The sequence below is a fragment of the Linepithema humile genome, chromosome 6 (genome assembly GCF_040581485.1).
Source record: "Linepithema humile isolate Giens D197 chromosome 6, Lhum_UNIL_v1.0, whole genome shotgun sequence".
Lineage (NCBI taxonomy): Eukaryota > Metazoa > Arthropoda > Insecta > Hymenoptera > Formicidae > Linepithema > Linepithema humile.
The window spans coordinates 7,231,836-7,251,724 of record NC_090133.1 but is presented as its reverse complement, the minus strand read 5'-3'; the positions used below and the strand labels follow the sequence as shown (position 1 = coordinate 7,251,724).

General features: G+C 48.4%; 2 protein-coding genes across 9 annotated transcripts in view; one reads left to right on the top strand and one right to left on the bottom strand.

The window, feature by feature from the left end:
• LOC105678230 (serine-rich adhesin for platelets) overlaps nt 1-19,889 on the bottom strand; it is a 95,043-nt gene that overhangs the window by 4,239 nt on the left and 70,915 nt on the right. For all 3 annotated transcript variants that reach the window (XM_012377385.2, XM_012377386.2, XM_012377389.2), the window contains one exon: nt 1,931-2,083. In XM_012377385.2, the coding sequence (XP_012232808.2) occupies nt 1,931-2,083 (153 nt within the window). The remainder of the gene's footprint in view (nt 1-1,930; nt 2,084-19,889) is intronic.
• Nucleotides 1-19,889, top strand: part of LOC105678238 (uncharacterized) — a 279,329-nt gene that overhangs the window by 201,222 nt on the left and 58,218 nt on the right. Inside the window, exon 10 of one of the 6 annotated variants that reach the window (XR_010890925.1) lies at nt 1,941-2,071. The exons of the other annotated variants lie outside the window; for them this stretch is intronic. The gene's annotated coding sequence lies outside the window, so the exon portion shown is untranslated. Of the gene's footprint in view, nt 1-1,940; nt 2,072-19,889 lie in introns of those variants that run through there. 6 annotated transcript variants of the gene reach the window in all.

The following is a 19,889-nucleotide window of genomic DNA, read 5'->3' as shown; positions in this document are numbered from 1 at the left end:
GCGCGTTAATACGCGCGCGAATGGCCTTTCCCGCCCTCGTCACCGCGAACGTATCGCTGTCACGTGGCGCCGTTTTACGGTGCGCGACGCCCACCGGGGAAAATTCATGAGCGGTATAACGGAACTTTGATGTCTTCTGCGAGAGAGGAGGTGTTCAGCCGGAGGGATGTTTCCCGCCTCTTAATAGGAAACGTTTCTCTCTAAGGAGGTGGAGGGGGCGGCATAACTTAATCAAGGCGGATGGCAGCCTCCGCGAGAGCCGAGAAAGCCGACGGAGGTTGATGTGTACGTGAGCGTATAACTGCACGGTCTTCGCGGGGGTTAGTAATTCGATAAGATTTACTCGAGACTTCGTGGCAAGCTCGCGGAACGTAAAAAAATGCATCACGTAAGAAACCGAGATAATGCGCTTTGAATCGACGCGACAATTTATCGCAGTTCACCGATGTTTCGACTTGGATTTGAAAAATAAATTGTATTAGAAACCAAATAAGCGTTACACGATCGGATTATTTTTCATTACTAGAGAATAATTATAAAGTAAGTGATAACCATTATTTAATACAAAATTATCTAATTACAGTTATCTAATTAAGCGCAAATTCGATCTTTTGCTTGCGTGTCTCGCGTTCTAAATTAAACAGTTTATTGATACAAATTTATTACGAACAATTATATATACAGTATTGCATGCCGAAATTGTGATATTGTCCGTCCGTTATCTTTTATCATTTTGTTTATTTCGCAATTAAAACTTGACAAATTTTGCAATAAATGTGAAAACGACAAAATCGATTCGATACAGTTACATCTGTGCGGCTTTCAGCACCGTGAGATTTTTACTAACAATAAACTTCGCAGCATTAATCTCGCGGTTACGAGGAAATTGACTTGGAGCGGCGAAATGCACGTGCCGTAATGCACATTAATACGTCGATCGGAGCGCGTTAAAGGCACGAGCTGTCAAAGGTGAACCACGATACTGTGTGTACAGATTGGTCAACTCGCAACCCCTACGACACAATAACAGAGTAACTTGAAATCTACTACCCTTGGCACAGCAGTAGTAGCTAACCGTGGTATCGAGTTGCGCGCGCCGTGACATAACGCGGGTTCCTCTGGAGCCGATGAATCTCGCCGCCTAACGCCGACTTGAACGTAAAACAGTTCCACCGTCGCGCGAACGCTCGAGTGTGTGAGTAAGCAGGCAATGCAACAAGTGTCCTGAGGTTTTGAATCACAAGCAGATCGCGGCGTGCGAGAGAGAAAGAGAGAGAGAGAAAGAGAGAGTAGCAGGAGAGAGAGAGAAGAGAGAGGATGGGAGGCCGAAGAGTGGGAGGGTGGTCGCAGGGGCCGACGATGAAGGATAGAAACAGAACCGCGTGCTAAGGGTGCGAGCTAGAGAAAGAGAGTGAGATAGAGTGAGACGGCGAGAGAACAGATATGATACCCCGGAGAGAGGTTTACGCGAATGCACGCCGGAACATGTGAGATGACGTGTGGTATCGAGTGTTCGACGCTTGAACGCCTCAATGCCTTCCCTCGGGAGCGGTAAATATCGCGTGTCGCGGGCAACCATGCAAGAATTCACCGCGTTCTGCCGATAGCACCCAAAATTCGGAATTCGATGGTTCGCGGATCGGCGAATACTTCGGTTCACGCCGTGTCTTATACATATTAGACCAAACTGGCTGAGACGTTATTTATGCGCGCAGAAAAATTTATCGGTTTACGTAAATCTTCTATTTTTTTTCCTTCAAAATCGTGTTTCTCCAACTTACGTGCATTTAACATTTTTTTTTTTAATTTCTCCAAGTTTCTCTGAATTTTTAAATTAATCAATTATATGCCACCGTATGTTTACAGTGCGATGTTTCCAGAACTAAAAACAATCTTTTTAAATAAGTAAAAATTATCTGGCGTTACTTACTGTTCTATAGGTGCGTTTCTGGCCAGCGTGTTTTCCAGGACGTCCTTCGAGATCAACGTGAACGGCGTGAATGATGTCAAAAAAGTTTTCCACAATCGCAACTTTCTTGTACACTTTTCCCTGCGGAACTGTACCCTCGGCACCATTTAACGACTGTAAGCAAAACAAAATAGAAAAGATTATAAGAAACATATTTGACCATTTTCAATAAATCTAAATAATGAATTTAGCATACATAAAATATTGTCCTACTACTAGTAATAAAACAGGATAATTTTTCTTTTCACGGTTTTCGTTATTTCATAATCTTAGCGAAAGTGAATGTAATTTAAAAAATGCATTCAACATAGTTTCGTGAATATGTGTATTGTTTTCAGTCAAAGCTTTTCGCGAATTATATTATGTTCAAACGCCACCTATTACGTGAAGGGTAACTCGCAGCTTCCCTTCAACCCTCCTGGTAGGGAAACGTTCGCCACTATCCTACCAACCGTTACCAACGATCCCGGCAAACCACTTTATCGACTACTAGCATACCCGAGTTCCAAGGATAGCAGCATCTGCTATCGGTAAGGTAGACATTACACGCTTATATAAAACAGTATACCAATTATAATTGCAATTATTTCACAATTTTAGTATTGCTATTTTAAACTAAACATTTGTATTAAACTAATATGAACTTCTTATATCCTTTTATATTATCAGTGTGGAAAAAACATTGGTCGTGAGATATTGATTTTTATATTTCACTCGATTGCGATTGGCAAATGAAAATTTTTTTCAAGAAACTATTCTTATTTATAAGATAAATAGGTATGTCACGATATTATAAAATGCACATTTAATATGCGTAATATATTTCTCTAAAAATAAAATGTGCTTCAAACTAGAATTTTCCTCAGATAAGACTGCTACTAGATCTTGGAAATTATCTCGCAACGCATCTTTCTAATCAAGCCTTGTTCGTTTTCCATCTCGAAAGCATTAACGAAATTCCTCATCAACCGCGCGAAATTTACTTGTTCCCGTTAAGGTCATCCGGCCGGGTTGAGAACCGCGGCATCCTGCGTAATCTTAATTAATCTCGTCCTAAGTACCGGCATCGCCCGCGGGCATGGTCGCGGTCAGATTGTTCTGGCGAACTTTGCGACCTCAAGAAGTTCGGCGCGCATGCGTGACATTATTGTATTTCCCTAAACACCTGTTGAAGGGTAAAGTTGAACTCGTGGAGTTTAGTACTCGGGCTAAGTGGCTGTGGTCAAGCGGGATAACAATAGCATCACCTAACTGACCATATTCGCAAGCTGGTGGTTTCTTCTCAGGGTAAAAATTGCGCTCACGTTGGAATTAATAAGTACCGCTCGAATTGCCTTCTTCGTCTTTAAGCAGATCATTATAGACGTAATTCGCGATTCAAGCGATATTTCAATTGTCATCGGAACGCATGCCCTTGTGAGATATCATCAAGTCTCTCACACAAAGCCGAAAACCCCTGCAGTGTTCATAATCTTCTTATCGCAACTTAAAGATCTGTATTTTCAATTAAAAAATTTCAAATTATTATAGTTATATTCTGAACATATATATATATATATATATATATATATATATATATATAGAACATTTATAGCACTTTTTGATACGGTGGACATCGGATAGTGCGTCAAAGGTTTGAAACGCGGAAGTGCGTACGTGCATGCGATAGACACCTAACCAGAGGGGCTCAAAGGACTATCGAGGATAAATTTAGCCCTTTATCCGAGCTGCCTCTAATGCCGCTCCGCGTTACACGGGCAAGCTAATTAAGCATCTCGCCCTATCTTTACTCACAGCATATATCTGCGTCAATGATTAGACGATCTAATGCATCAGTGCCCATTGAATCAACATCCTCCCGGTCAAAGGAAACGTGAAATTGACTTTATCAACTTCGTCAAATTGCCAGCAAAATTAAGAGACTGATTTCACTTTCGCGAATATTTGCCTCGAGATAAAGATGCAAGACCTCTAGCATTTAATGCTAAATGTGACCTTTCGATCCGAGATCTTTTTTGCGATGCAAAGATTGCGTTCAAAATCGGGAGATAATAGTCGGCCGACTATTATCTCACAATACAGGCTAAAATCTTCGTAAAGAAAGCACTTACTAAAAAAAAAAAATAGATAGGAAAAGCATGATCTTGAAACGTTAAAAAAAACTTAACTTCAAGAGAAATAAGTACAAGTTCTCTTTTGATAAAAGAGAATTTCGAAAGAAAAGCCGTGTACTTTACTAGCCGTAGACTGTCTGCGGCAATTAATTGATTTTGCAGTTGCGCGCAAAGAAACAATACGGTACGATTTTTCGACTGTACAAATTAAAAGCTAATCAGAGAATTTCAGAAAGTAACTTTCCTCAATTTTATAATAATAGTATTCCAAGATCTGTAACGCAAAGAAGAAAAATAAGAAATTTGAAGAGATTGGAAATTTGATAAGGTAAAAATCTTGTGTGTGCATGAATCAAGTTTATATTAGGAGCGAGTTAATGGAATAATCTCAACCGAATCGTCGTTCCGCTTGATGGAATAATTTACCGAAAAAAAATCGCGAAGACGTGGAAAATACGAACGATACGATAAAGAAAGAATGCGTCGGAGAGATATTCCCCGACGCGACGAGACGGTCCAGAATAGAAACGCGTCAGCGTCGCCATAAATCCCTATGAGGCGCGGGAGACTTGGCGGGCCAAGTTTGTGGCAGCAGTGGCCCGACCGGCACAACGAAATCCTGGTATAGCGGCTGTTTTAAAGCCCCCGCGGACCCGCGAGCGAGTTTGCATTTTAAACGAACGGCGAAGCCGTTGCCGTTGCCGCCGCGGCGCAATGCCGAGGGGAGAAAACAGCGCGCGACACGGCGACCGGCGAAGCGGATTAAAAAAATTCACGAGGGAGTCGCGCCGCGTTGCACGGCGTCGAGGCGCCGCGAATCGCGCGCAAGTGGGAAAAAGAGGAAGATAGAGCGAGAGAACAGTCACGTACCGGGTGGTCCGTGCGAACCGCTTCCTGTTCCGGCGTAGATAGCAGGATGTACAAGCGAGCACTCGTGCGAAAAGAAGCGCCGAGGAAGAGAACTCGGAACGCGGTATCGTCACCGTCGAGTACTTTCGAATGTTTCCGCTCTCGCGAGATATCAGCGAGCTATCTAAATGACTGAAAGTCTCGCGAATTGCGCGGATTCCATTTTCACCGTCGGCGAGTGCGTCGTAGTGAGGGAAAGGAAAGGTTTAGTAGCGATGTCTGAAATAATTATATTCGACGTTAATTAATTCGATGCTTTTTTATTTTACAAAACCTTCTTCACTTCGATATGTAATTTTCTCTTTGTTTCGCGACGACAGATCTAAAACGCTATGCGAAAACGACGAGCGCGACAATATGTTGGACAGTATATCGGGCTTTAGAAGTGTCGCCGGCTACGACTACTCGTTGCTTAAACGACAATTTCGCGGGATCGTGGAGTCGCGAGTAACCACGTCGTTTGCCGGCGGCTGTAAAACATGATCCGCGAGTTCGGTCTCGCTCGGGGAATGCGTATCAATGAGCCGAGGACGACCGCTCTCCGCTGGATCCCGGCTATTGAAACAGTACCGAAGTGGCGTCGTAACGTTGCATAACAACGATACTAGGAAGCGGCGGGAAAGTGGCACGGCGTCGTTCGTGCGTGCGAGCGCGGGCAGCCGGGCGGGGGGGAGGAGGACGACCGTTAAATATTCTCTCAACGAGGTCGGATTACCTCCATTATACCCGGCAAGCGGCGATGATAACGACAATGGCGATACGACGACCCGAGCGGGCGAGCGGGCGGCAGACAGACAGGCCTAACCGGAGAGTACCAAGAAATCCTCACGCAGTTTTGCTGGCACGACAATCGTCGTGCTTAGGATATCAACTCGCCTCGGGGTCGGTTCTTCGGCACGCCGGAGCCCGAGAGGCGTGTGATTGGGTTAGTTTTGGTTTGTTGGAATGGGGCACGATCGGCCAGGCCACCCAGTAGCCATTTAGATAAACGACCCGGCCCCTGTTGAGTGCCGCGGGATGCCAGCACCGGAGAGGGAGAACGCGGAGAAGAGGAATGGAGAAGGACGCGCGAGATAGAGACGGCCGTGCTAACCGGAGGGATGGAGCAGAAAAGCCCTGACCGGAACATCAGAGATCATACCCGCTATCCAGGAAGGAAAGGAATTTCGGATCGAGTAAAACAAAGAGACGCGACGAGACATGCCGTGGTATTTCGTGCCGGTCGTCTATTTCGCCGGCGAAAAGAAATTCAGGTGCATTCCAGTGTCTGCGCGACCATCGGTGTCATAATATATAAGATTTTCGATTGGAGGATTCAACAATTTGTTAAATTATACGTATGATGAATGCATCCACACTGAAATACATCCTTTCCTCTTTTACCAAGATTTAAATGACATAAAGTTTTGTGTATTTTATCGAAAAATTTTGCCAGTTATCGATGAAAATACAATATAGCAATAAAAAAAAAGTTAATTAAACCACAGCTATCAAATAAGAACATATTTAAAAATTGAAAAAATTACAAAATTTATACTAATTCTCGGAAAATGTTGGTTATCCGACGATATATTTTTGCGTTGAAAATACGTAGCAGACGTCCCGTCTACATGTTTTGTCGGAATATCCCGTCACTGCAGTACCCTTATAATCTGAAGGGAGATATTAGAAAGAGAGCCGGATTTCGATATTGGGGTGGAGATATCGGTTTGAACCGAGTAGGACGCAATATCGAATCCATCCTCCGAAATCGCTCCGAAGCAATTTCGAACTTTTCCACCGGCCGTGGCTTCTTTGGTAACTCGAGCCGTCGAATGCGGGGAGAATTTATAACAACGGTATCGCTCGCGCTCACGGAGAGCAAAGCGCGCGCGATTGATGCCGTTTCATCATACGTTGACGATACAATTCCCGAGCTTTCCGCTCCCGCGAAACCGCTAATTGCGGTTTTTTTGTTTACCAATAGCGATTTTTCCCGCGGCCGTTTTATTCGCGCTTTTTAAATCGCAAAAGCGCCGACTCTGCGGATTTTTCCGATAGCGCTCGCTCTCTCTCTTGGTACATCCCGCGAACCGCGTTATCGAGGTCAGACCTACCATAAAGCGTCCCATTAGCTCCGGGCGTACTCACGTTACACCCACAAACCGCCACAGATCGATACAGAAAAATGCGAACGAAACTTTCTTCGCATCGCCTATTCTAAGTGTATCATTTTAGTGCAATCGCTTATCTTTTTCATATCGAATTGCAACACTTCAAATTTTATCAACAGATTTCCTAAACAGAAACTAGATAAAAAAATTTCTAAATTCCACGACATTCCTTTAAAACAAAAGAAACACATATAACGAAACTTTCCTATCTTCCGAAAATCTCTGAATAAGCTATTAGAAATGCATTTAGTGTTGCAAAGTGTGCATCGCGCGTTATCTAATGGCAATCGAGGATCAATATGCATCTTATCTAAATGGCAGGGAAAGCATTTGTAATATTGCCAACACTCAAGAGGGCAATTAGCATTATCTGCGAAAATACGGTTCAAATGACGGAGATTAGTTTTCGCCCTAATACTTTTTACCGATAAAAGGGAACGGTTTTCCCAAAAAACCCATTCCCGGCGTCCTCGACGGTAACGGAGACCGCTTTATCGCGATCGTAGCTGTCATAAAGTGTCCCGGCACCTTCTTGGAATACCGGAGGTGCCCGGGCTGCGACGCGAGGGCAGGCTTGTCGGACCCCCCCCCCCTCCTCCCTCTCCCCCCCCCCTTTCTGCAGAAATGCGGGAGGGAAACTTTCATCGCTCTCTCGGTCGACCCTAACTGTCCACTCGTAAAACCACTCGTCGTCGTCCCGAGAGCCGTCCGTCCGAGTGGCTCCTCGTCGCATCGCTAACGACGACGACGACAACGACGAAGCGCGCGAATCGATAAGAGGTAGGCAACCGGCAACGGCAACTCACACCAACGCGCCGACCTGGAATCCGGGACGGCCCGTGACCGGAAACCGATCGCGCGCCGGTCGCGCGGCCAATCATCCGAAAAGCCGCGTCCGGCACGTTCGCAAACGGAATAAACCGGAACGTCCAACCGCCCTCTCTCCCTCCCAACCCCCATCCCCACCCCGGAAATACCGCGACGGGCAACGAAGACAGACGCCTCGATGAGATCGCACAAGCCGCAGAACGCTCGGCGCGATAATGGTCGCCTTCGTAATTACACGCTCATCGATTCCTCCAGTCATTAACATTCATTTTTAGCATTTGGTAATATAGAAATCGACGATGCACGGAAACTCGTATAAATACGCAATTCGTTTCTTATATTAGACGATTATTTTTGGGCTGTCTAGCGTCAAAAATTGGAATTGATCAATGGAAGCGTAATTAAAAATTTAGAAGTTTAAGAAAAATTTAATACGAGGAATCTTGCGTTTATTTTTATTAATAAATGAGGACTTTTCGACCGAAGTAAATTTTTTTCAATAATTTGCTGCTAGAGCCGAAACGTAAATCGATACAATTCATTGTCAGTCTCGGCCATTATTTCATACTCCAGGGATTTCATGATCACTAATTAACATGTTAATTAAATGCCAGTTTCATGTTTTCGCATTCCTCTATAGGATTCCGTAATTGCTATAACAGCAAGATGTGAATATTTAAGTCTACATGGTATAAATTTCAGATAATATCAAGCAAGCTTAAATCTTGAAGGTTCTCCGCCATACTCAAGTTGTCGTCTCAAGCTTTATATTTGATAGATGACGCGTCTTATTGAGCGCTATGTCCAAGTCGCGCGGCGGTGTGACTAAAATGAATGAGCGAAATACCGGCGCTCTAACACGTTTAATTGGCGGTCGAATAATTATAACCGATGGGCAGTATCACGCTTGCGTAACCCGGTGTCACGGAACGTCAGATGAGCGCGACGTTAAAGTCGCGCCGACGTGTGGCGTGAACGAACGTTTTGGTGCGAATCGCGTTTTATTATAACGTTATTACGTTTCATCCTGACGTTTTGTACCATTGCATAATGACGATGCGAAATATCAGCGTTTAACCCGTCATCCTCGTGTCGTACCCAGCTTTACAATTCCTTTCATAGCTTTCGTAAAAAAAAAATGATAAGGCTTTAACACTTTTTCATAAATTCTTAGTTCTTTGTTTAACTAATACCGGATCTAAGGATGCCTAAGGACAGATCGTAATATTGATAGTATATAATATTGTAATCTGATATGTAAAAAATAAATATTAGTATGACAAATATAACGCTAAGTACGAAACTAACGTTGCTATTTAGATCGTAATCTTCCTTACAACTTATTATTGCGCGCTAAAACGTGTCGAGCGGGGTTACGCTAAAGTGTCATGCGATTCCCAAGGAGAAGACGTCGCGTTATCGGCTGTTCGCCCTCTCTCTCTCTCCCTCCAATGTATCGTCATGCTGACGCAAAGTGAAACGAAGCGCGGTCGCTTCGTATCTTCCTCTTCTCTCCCTTCAACACATGAGGAGAGATCACGATCCTCCATCCATCTCCTCGTGGCTCCCAGTCTGTCACGGATTCCCCGGTGCTCGTCGCGCATCGACCGCCGCCGCGGGACGAGGGGGGACCCGAACTCGATATAGCGTACGTGAGACTTTTAGAAAATCGTCGGCGTTGCATGCGGCGATCTCTCGGTGCCGAGCGAGCAGCATTCGGCCTTGAAGAACCGCGACGACGACGACGATCATACGCGTATATACGCGCGGGCGGGCTCCTAGAAGCCGAAGGGAGCGACGGCGAGCGGGGTGGGTGAGGATAAGGAGGAGAAGAAGGGCCCGGATCCAGCGTCGAAGAGACTTGACAGCGAGTCTAAACGGAATAAATTATTACACGAGCTCGTCGCCGTGGTCCTCCTCGTCCCCCGCTTCGTTCCCCCCTGCTTCTTTCACTAAGGACGATACCACCCCGCCGTTAGCCGTCGAGTGTGCGGGCCGCCCTCCTGGCACAAAGATTCATATCTGACTCGAGCAGGGGGGCCCCCCGAGCCTCCCCCCAGCTGCGCCTTCAAACGGGACCCCTAAGCCCGGAGCGGGACGGGATCCGGGCAATACTTGTACGTCCGGTACGGCGGCGACGGCCGCGGACTAAACTTCGGCATTCTCTGACTCTCTGCCTCTCGTCGACCTGTCTCGCTCTCTCGCTCTCCGTCTCTCTCGCTTCCTCTCCGCCGCGCTCCGTCTCGTTCGTACTCACGCTCGCCAAGTGCACGCTCCCGCTCGCTCTCGCGCAGGCGTCACTCGGAGCCGCCTGCGGTGTCGGAACAGAGCAAGCGGGATAGTCGGAGCGTAGGGGGGAACGACGTGGGACGGGGGACACGAGTGGGAAGCTCTTTGGCGCACGAGAGCGAGAGCGCGAGGTCGATTGGCCGCGCGGAGGACAAGGACGGAGTCCGCGACAGACTGGAAGCCGCGAGAGGAGATGCTACACACGCAAGAGACTGGCCGTATCCGTGTTTCGAGGGAAAAGAAGAAAGAGGACGACGCGGTGGGAGCTGCGGAAGGAGAGAGACAGAGCGCGGGACGGGAAGAAGGATGCCGACGGTGCGGCGGAACGGCGGCGCGGTGAACGCTTGGTAGAAGTAGCGGCGACGAAGTAGTGACGGTGCGGCGACGCGGCGGAGGAGGAGGAGGAGGAGGGAATCTCCGGAGATTCCACGCATGGAGAGCCGCGGAGGAACGGGCCAGCCGGATCGGGCCGGCAGCCTTGTTGGTTGCACGGAAGGCAGGCAGCTGCCAGCCGGCTTACCGCCGCCGCGCATTATACGGGACGGGAAAGAGAGAGAGAGAGAGAGAAACTGAGTCGGAGCAAGAGACACTTCACGAAGGGGGGAGCAGAGGGGGGGGGGAGTAGCGAGAGCGCGTGAAAAGAGTACGTGGTGAGAGCCCCCGAGAGCTCGGGTCGGTCGATCGGCCCGTAAGACTCGCCGTAAAAAGCGCGCGCTTAAGGAGAGACCCGCTGCGTGAAACCTAAATCAACGCGCGCGAGAGACCGCCGCGTTATGCCGCGCGGTTGTTCTCCGCCGGACGGTCGGCTAATATAATATCAGCGCGACGCCTGGAATTGCGATAAACCCCGTCGCGCCGTCCCGACCGTCGCGTCGCGGTCCGCCGGCTCTAATTAGCGGCTCCATATCGGAAATCGATGTGCTGGTGTGGCCGCGCCGATATAGCATTCGCGGTCGATTAAGAGCGTGTCTCGGTAAAAGGTAAAGCGCGGCTCGTCCGTCCGATGCGCATTTATGTTTCTGTTTCTTGAATGTGTCGTGTCGAAAACGCCATTAATCCCGCCGATTGAAACGTCTAATTAACGATTCGATGTATCGGATATCGGATGCGCTGCGCAACGGTATGGCGTTCGTAATCGATTAAAAACATGTCCCGATAGAAGATAAGCGCTTAATACACTAATGTCCATTTATATACTTCTCTACATCTTGAATATTTTAACAGTTTTTATTTCCGCGATACGATTCACTGTTTCTAATTAGCGATTCCACATTGGAAATCGATATAGTATTCGAAATCGATTAAGAATACGTCTTCGTAAAATCGCCAATTATCAGCAACTATCTACTTATATTTCTATTTCCTCGACATATTTCGGTGAAATATGTCGCCGTCCTGATGCGACCTGTGGGCTCTAATTAGTGGCTAAATATTGGAAATCGATAAGTTAACCGACGATATATAATATTGAATTGATAACACAATTTGATATAATATAATATATATATATCTAGCAGCATAATCTCTTGATATTTCTATTTCTTGGCAAAAAGTTTACTTGTTTCATAACAAAACAGCTGATTTTTCGTAAAACGCTGCGGAGATTCGCTATATTACGTTACGCAGCGACGGTAACGGTGAAAGTGAAGAAAGGAAGGAATATCTGCTTCACAGAGATACGATGCATATAAGTCAAAGTTTCGGAAATGCTAATTGAATGAAGGGTGCTGGGTAGCATCGCCGGATGATTTGCAGGAGTCAACGGGGTCATCCGCCGGCGGTAGGAAGGGTCGTGAACTCTTAGACTGCATCTGGCACGGAATAGTTCGTAATCTTGGAACGGTACCAGGAACTTTCTGAATACGGAATCCGCGATTTCTTTCGAGCCGAAGCATTTAGGATCAAAAGTTTACGGTAACGTGGTGGACGATGCGCCGTGAAAAGAGAGAGAGAGAGAAAAGCGCCATTTACAGAAATATCCCACGACATTCCGAGATATCTGAAATTCCGCACGATTGAGACAACGAAAGGTATGAGCATTATACACAACGTACGTCAGGCATGTGCCAACATGTGCTATTTTTAACAATGCGTCAATAATATAATTTTGCGTTTCTCGATTGATGTGAGAGGCGTGTGTCCGCGAAGTGTGTGAGTCAGGATAAGATTGCATTAGCGGGATTCTATTCCTAAGGGAATAATCCATAGATTTAACGTACATGAAATTTCCATTATTTGCTGATTAATCTCATACGGCAATTATACGCATATGCAAAGGATCAGTGCCGCGCGAAATGTACCGCGTAATAGTTTGTGAATATATATGTGTAATATATATTATACATACAACTATTCTATGTATTTTATTTATTTAGAAAAGTTATAATAGTTGTAATCTTCGAACTATTAATATTCATCGTTACAGAGTTGAAAATTAAACATTTTCACCAATAGCACATATACGCAGGACAAAAGCGGAATACTCAATTTTCATAAACTTTTCGAAATTGTTTGGAATTATTGAAAGGTTAATTCTAGAACGGCTCTAGATCTGTCATGGCAAATTCATCCTCACCCGTGCAATCTTGTCCCGTCTTACGGTACTTAAAAGTGGAAGTCAGTCGCGGCAGCTGGCGCTTTCCCAGCGAGCCCGTCGATAGCGAGTCACGAGGGACGGGTTTCCGTTGTTCAACTCCGATTTACGTGAAAACACCAGCGGGGCGACAAACGTATTACGGAAGTGACCGCGCTTCTGTCCTCTCCGCTCTTTCCGCCTCACTCTCTCTCTCCCTCTCTTTTTCTCCATCTCTCTTGCACGTTACCACTTCGCCTCTCTCGTTGATCAAGCGAGTGCGTGTGCGTGTTTGCGTGTCCTCCTATGGTCAGCGACAAAAAAGGGCTAAAAAAAGGAGAGAACCTCCACCGTGGTACGAGCTCGCGTTTCCACCCTCGTCGACATTGGAAGCCGGAGACCACGGGGTAGAGAGCACGATCCGCAGTCAACGCGAACGATATAAGCCCCTCCCCCCTCGTCCGCCCCGCCGCACTCGTCCTCTCTGTCGCCGTCTGTCTATCCGATTCACCCCCTTTTCCCCGTGACACCCACCCAACCCCCAACGTCGTCTGTCCGTCCTCTCTCTGTCCGCCCGGCGTGTCGGATTTCTGTTTGCGTTACCGTGTCACGCATTGAGCCTCGTCGCTTCGAATTCGATGCTGCTCCCACCCTCCCCGCCCGCTCCCTCTCCACGTCGACACTGCCGCCGCACACGCTTTCCCGCACCCGACGTGAGTGTGTAATCCGGAATCTCTCCAGCGAGACATTCCGGCTAATAATTCCTTATTGCCGTAAATCGCGAGAATGCTCGTCGAGCCGTCCGCTTTTCATCGTTCTGCTCGTCGAATTTTCGATAAATCGAACCGCGAGTTCTATTGCGCGTCGCGATATTCCCCGCACGCTGTGCTGCACGACACTCGTCGGTACTTTTAATCTTGAGAAATCGCATTCGAGATAAATTCAAATATAATTGGACGCGGTGCAACGTGTTCTATGTTGTGCAGCTCAGACACAAATCGCATCGAGCGATAATAAAAGTTTGAAGAGTTATCACATTCATAAAGTCTCTGTCACTTTCCACACATCTCATAATTATAATTCAACGAGTTTTCCCTTGCATTTTCGAATTGAGAGTATCAACGAACCGTCAAAAAGCACACAAAATTTGATGTACATGCGGTCTTCAATTAATCTTTGGTTTAATTACCGAATTACAAATGTAATTCACATGCTTATCGCGGGGTTAAAGAGCACGATTCATCCCATGAGTACGCGCCATAAACCCATCACCGGCGTAATACGTGTGGCCGCGGTACACGTGTGCGTATAATATATGGGACGACACGGGAGAGAGAGAGAGAGAGAGAGAGAGAGAGAGAGAAACGCCGCTGGAAGTTGCTCTCATTTTATTATAACATCGCCAATCAATTACAGCATTAATATCATTTCGCGCCGAGTTTGATCAGACATAAAACCCGCAGTCACCGGTGAGATAGGAAATCATATATGCATCAACAATAATCGCTAAAATATAATCATCATCATCATTAACATCAGCGGCATTTCAAGTAATCTCCTGCTCGTCCTGCAACAGCAGGCCTGGGCAACCTCTAGAGTGCTTCCTAAATAAAAATGCGAATAAAATAAGTCGGCGATATGAAAAATCGACGAATGGGCAGATCAGAATTAATCCCTCTGTTCGCCCGAGCACGCGACCATAATTGAACCCGACGCGGCGAACATCGGTCCGGAAATATCCAGCCGGCGTCTGAATAGGAAAGGTCGGCGGCGCGCGATCATCGGGCGTGTTCCAATGCATCCAAGTTGCGCACCGCTTCGGAAGTGGCTTCGCCTATCTCGTTATCCGGTCTCGGATCTCTCTCCTCTCCGGTAAAACGGTAGCTGCTCTGCACACCGCGCGCGGCATGCGCGGCGCGGGGAAAGAGAGAGAGAGAGAGAGAGAGGAGATTCTCTCGCGTGCGGCGACTCGCATGATACGTACCGACACGGATTCTCGAGCACGGTATCCCGGGGTACGGGTCGGGGGCTTCGCTCGTGCATGATTTGAAAAGTTGATGGAAACGGCTCGGAAGATGTAAAAGCCGCTGCGGCGCGCCTCCTCTCCACAAAAGGCCTCGCTATCCATCTACTCGCGCGCTTCGCGCAACGCATTCCGCTCTCTTCTCCTCTCTATCTCTCTCTCTCTCTCTCTTTCTCACGCACGTTCCTCGCCGCGGCGTCAGCCTCCACTACTTACTCCACGCTTTGTTTTTCCGCTTTCCAACGTTATCGCGCCCTTTATGTTCCCGTTCGGTATTCCGATACGCCGTCGCGAGACGACGATGCATCGCAAAAAAATACGTCGAGAACGAGAATAGAAACTGTGAATTGTGAGGGCAAAAGTTCAAGATGTTACATGATTATCATTGTACGTATCATAATGCATTCTAAAATATACTTTTATATAATATCTATTCCCGCCTTAAATCCAGATACTTTTACTTCTGCGAAGAAAAATGTGAAAACTGAGTTTATTTGCGCATCTGCTCGCTCGAATCGAGACTCATCCAAATAATCAAAAATAAAATTCGAGATGGCTTTTAGAAACAATGAATAATAGACGCAACCAGTGTACATTTCAAGTGTTTATCTCAACATTATCTAGTGAGAAAGATGGGATCGTGACTATTTGCTCCTGCTAAACGGTTTGATCTCGCTCGTTTCATCGTTAAGATGAGGCACATCAGATGGCCCGAGAATAGCTTCCAATCCTCCAACAACCGGCCGCATCGATATATGATGCTGCCGCCGCCGCCGCCGCCGCCACTGCCGCCGTCACCGGCGTTGTAGCTGTTGCTAGGTACCACGATATCTGATTGCATGCGGGAATATCGGTCCCTGCGGACTACGGTCGGATCCAGTGCGGGCCCGTGTATCGATCTGCACGAGTATCAGAGGATCGAAGTGTCTTTCCGCGGATTTTAAACGCTTCCCCCGGCATCGACAAACTCGCTACAACCGTCCGAAACGATAACAACAGCAATTTAAATACGTAAAGTTTACCAAACTCTATAGTCGCTTACGTTTTAACGGCGTGTGTTCATTTCCTATATCGGAAAAGTTCCCTTCGGCGGGAAAAAAAAACAACATATTTCGACGTGCATTAACATAGAGACTGTTGTCCGAAAAATATCGAAAAATATTTTCCTACGATGTCAAAACTTGCTTGATTTTTTCATACAAATCGTCCCTGGGTTCCTTTGTATTCATTTGCAGATTGTTACGCCAAATTGAACTTTTTTCTAAGCGCTGAGAAATTCTAATTTTCCTGTGTAAGTTATCCACTTAGTATTCGGAGCGTGGCGAAATTTAATCAAGTCCATCGCTGACGTGTGATAAAATAAGAGCGTTTTACACGCTTTGCGCTTCGCGCAAAGTCGGCCGATAATTATATCTATAGTGTGAAATAAGTCTCTCCCCTCCCAAAAAAAAAAATGCTCGTGGAAAAAAACGCGATGTCCCTTCAGTGTCAGTTTCATCGTAGGCTGCTTGATAGGCCGAGCGATTTCGCGACGCGATCAATCACCGCTCTCGCTCGCACACTCGCGGTAGCTTCCTGGCGGGCAACGGCAGCCGGCTGCAGCTGCTACCGCGGATGCTGTCGCCGCTGTCGCCGCTGCCGCCGTCACCGCCACCGCCGCCGCCGCCGCCGCCGCCGCCGCTGTTAGTAGATGGTGCGATATCGGACGGCGCGCATGCATGTGGGAGTATGTCATTACCGTGACGCCTAGGCAGCGCGACGTGGCGCATTGTGTTCGAGGCCGCGGCGGCGGCAGCGACAGCGGCGGCGGCGGCGGCGGCAACGGTGAAAGAAGCGGGCGGCAGAGACGGCAGCAGGGGGAAATGTCGAAGGAGGGAGGCCGTCGGCGAAGCAGGGGGGTACCGGGACGACGACGACGAGCACGCTGCGCGTGCGCCCGAGCGTGTGTGCGTGCGCCTCATTAACTAGACGCTCGCGTTCGGCATTCTCGCGAGAGAGAGAAGGAAGAGGAGTTGGAAATTGCAGGCGAAGTGAGGAGGAAAAGAGGGAGTGAAGGGAGACGGGGAGGACGAGGAGGAGGAGAGCGCTGTAGGCCAGGCAGGGTCGAGCACGAGGCCGAGCCGGGCCAAGCCAAACCGGGCGGAGAGTCGTGCCGTTTTCGGGCCAAGCTCACAACTTCGCGTTTCCCTTCTCTTCGTCTCTCTTTATTTTTTTTTCTCTTTCCACATTCTCCATCCTATTTCTTCGTCAGGCAGGCTTTTCTCTCGTTTTCTCTTTTGCAACCCTTTTTTCCGAAACCCCTTTGTATCACCACGCCCGACTCTTTTTTTCCCCGGCTTGGCTTCCCCGTATCGGCGAAACAACGACACCACCAGCTGGCCGATCGTGGCCCGCTAAAAGCCCAGAGCCGCCAGCGAACGGTCCCGCGAATGGTAGGACGATTATACCGGGTGTACCCGAGGATCATGTAGGCTCGTTCGGTTGAATCAATCGTTTGGAAAGCGCTCAGACCGATCGGCCTCTCTGCGCCAGTTCGGATTTCAAAGGGGAACGCGTCACCGTCGACTGCAGATACAACGGCGGTTTACAATAGTAAGGCTGGATATAGATTCTCGAGATTGCGAAGATTTAGAAGCTCCGGCAAATGCGCCAGCTTCTATTTTTGTGAGAATTATCACATATTGAATATAAAAGAAAACATTGAGTGTAAAAAATAATCTTAAAAAATAAATCTTAATTATGCTCCATCCCGAGGCAATTCCTTGCCAGTTTCGATCGCTGCAGATCGATAATTGTTTTCGAAGCGCGTAGACAGCAATTTTTAGCGCGCCTCTCGGTCGGCGATTAAACGAGACAGTGAGAGTTTGCAACCTAGGTGTGCGCAGAAGGACGCAGAAACGCGCTCATTGCCAACTACCGTTTCCAACTGCGGTGTTTTTTTGTCAAACGGAACAAACTTTTAAATACCACGATCCAACACACATGCACGGGATCCGAGCGTCGCGCGCCCACGTTGAAGAGCGGCCGCGAGCGGTTCCGAGGCGGGTTGCGACGCGCTATACACAACCTTTTACATCCGCCCCGGTTCGGCGCCGGAGAGTGTACACACTCTGGAGCTCACGCAACTCGCACATAAGCCCCCTCCTCCTCGATTGTCTGTCTCTCACCGTGCCACGAAGTCCCTATTTCACCGTCGAGCTCGCTCGCTCGCACGCGATGCTCCTTTCTCCGTCGCGCCCGACCTCCATCTTTCTCCAACTCTTTGCTTAGAGCCGGTCTCCCGCGGCTACCGTGAGTTTTACGACCCGCCGCGGCGGCGGAAGTTGGAAATTTCGCGCGTTAAGGTAGACACGCGGCGGAACGTGAGGGGGGGTGCGCAGAAAGCACCGAGGGACGTCGGCAGGCGCAACCGCGGAAAAGTTACGAAGATAAGAGCGAAGGCGACGCGGGCGGAGAGGCTCCCGCCGCCCGCCGACTCCCCTCCTCTCGTGTCGTCTGTCTCGCGATAGCACGGGGTTAATTCGGTCGAGAGGCGAGTTGTGGGTGGAGACGTCAGGCGGGAGGAAGGACGACAACGGCGGTTCGCACCTAGGGCTTCAGCGGGGAGGGATGAACGAGGCGCGGGAAGGGGAGCGAAAGCGGAAGGACGCGCGGGACGCGTTTAGCGCCCGGGGGATGAATCCAATTACACGCAAACCTCGCGCCTACGACCCATTACGTCTCTCTCTCGTCGTTTCTGTCTCATAGCGAGGAAGCGTCTTCTTCCTTTTTTTTCCCGCGCGCTTCCGTTTTTCGCTACGTTCGCGCCGCGCGCCTCGGACCGTGGATAGTCGGAGTGCAAGTACCGCGCTGCTCTTCCCGGACGCAGCCGGTCCCCGTGCATACGCTTTCCTTCGTCTCTCCCTTCGTCTCGCGGTCTCTCTCTCTCCTTCCACGTCGCGCTTCCGCTTCGCTCTTTATCCCGGAGCCGCCCGTCGCCACCGACAACTCTCCGCGCGCTCTAACTCGCTTTATACTTGCGCGCGGACGACGGATTTGCGGCGCGCCCAGGTTCGTTCTCGCTCCGCAACCGCTCTTGCGATTCCTCATCGCGTCAGCCACTTGTCTCTCTCTTGCTCTTTTTCCGCCGTTTCCCTCCTGCGATCTCTCTCCTTTTCTCTCTCACATACACACACATACGCAACATACACCGACGTATACACACATACATGCGCGCGCGCGCGCGCGCGCTCTTTCCCTCGCTCTCTCGGCTTTTCTACCTGCCTGCCTGCCTGCCTGCCTGCCTGCCTGCCCGCCCGCGTTTAACCGGCGCTCGTATTTTAGCGTCCCTCCCTTCCTCCTCTTCCCTTCATCCTTTCTACCTCGTCGTTCTCGTCCTCCTCTCTCACACCACGTCGGCGAAGCAACAAATTCCGCGACCCTCCAATTACCCAGGGGTCGGGAGTTTTGCCCGGCCGTTTTTAGATTTAAATGTCCGTGCCCCGACTTCTTTCACGGCGCCACGAACCACCGCAGCCGCCGCCTCCACCGCTTCCACCGCCGCCGTGGGACGCCGCCTGGAAATCGATGGTCCCGTCGCCCTACGTGGAACTCGTTCGCGCGAACTCGCCCCGCTGGTGGATCGAATGAAACGGAAGCGCGCTCGGTTAAATGACGACGAGAGACCGGTCGTCGTGAGGGGCACCCGATACGAATTTCGACGCGTTTAGTTGCTAATTTTACTCATTAACTCGCAAGTGTTAATTCGAAACGGAGTTCCGCCGACGCAATTTCGGAATGTACTTTAACTACATATGCGTGTGCCAGCGCGGAATATATAATATATTAATTAATCGTATATATTAATTATTTCAAACAAATGTATTTAGTTCGTTGTATTTGTATCATTATTTTTGTGTGTTTCCGCTTTCGAACTTGTAGTGTGAGTAAATTTTGTTAAACAGTGGCGCCTTTGACAAAAGAAACATGAAAAACTTTGTGTATTTTTGCTTTCTTTTCAAATAAACTAATCTCGATGAATAATAATGTTAAT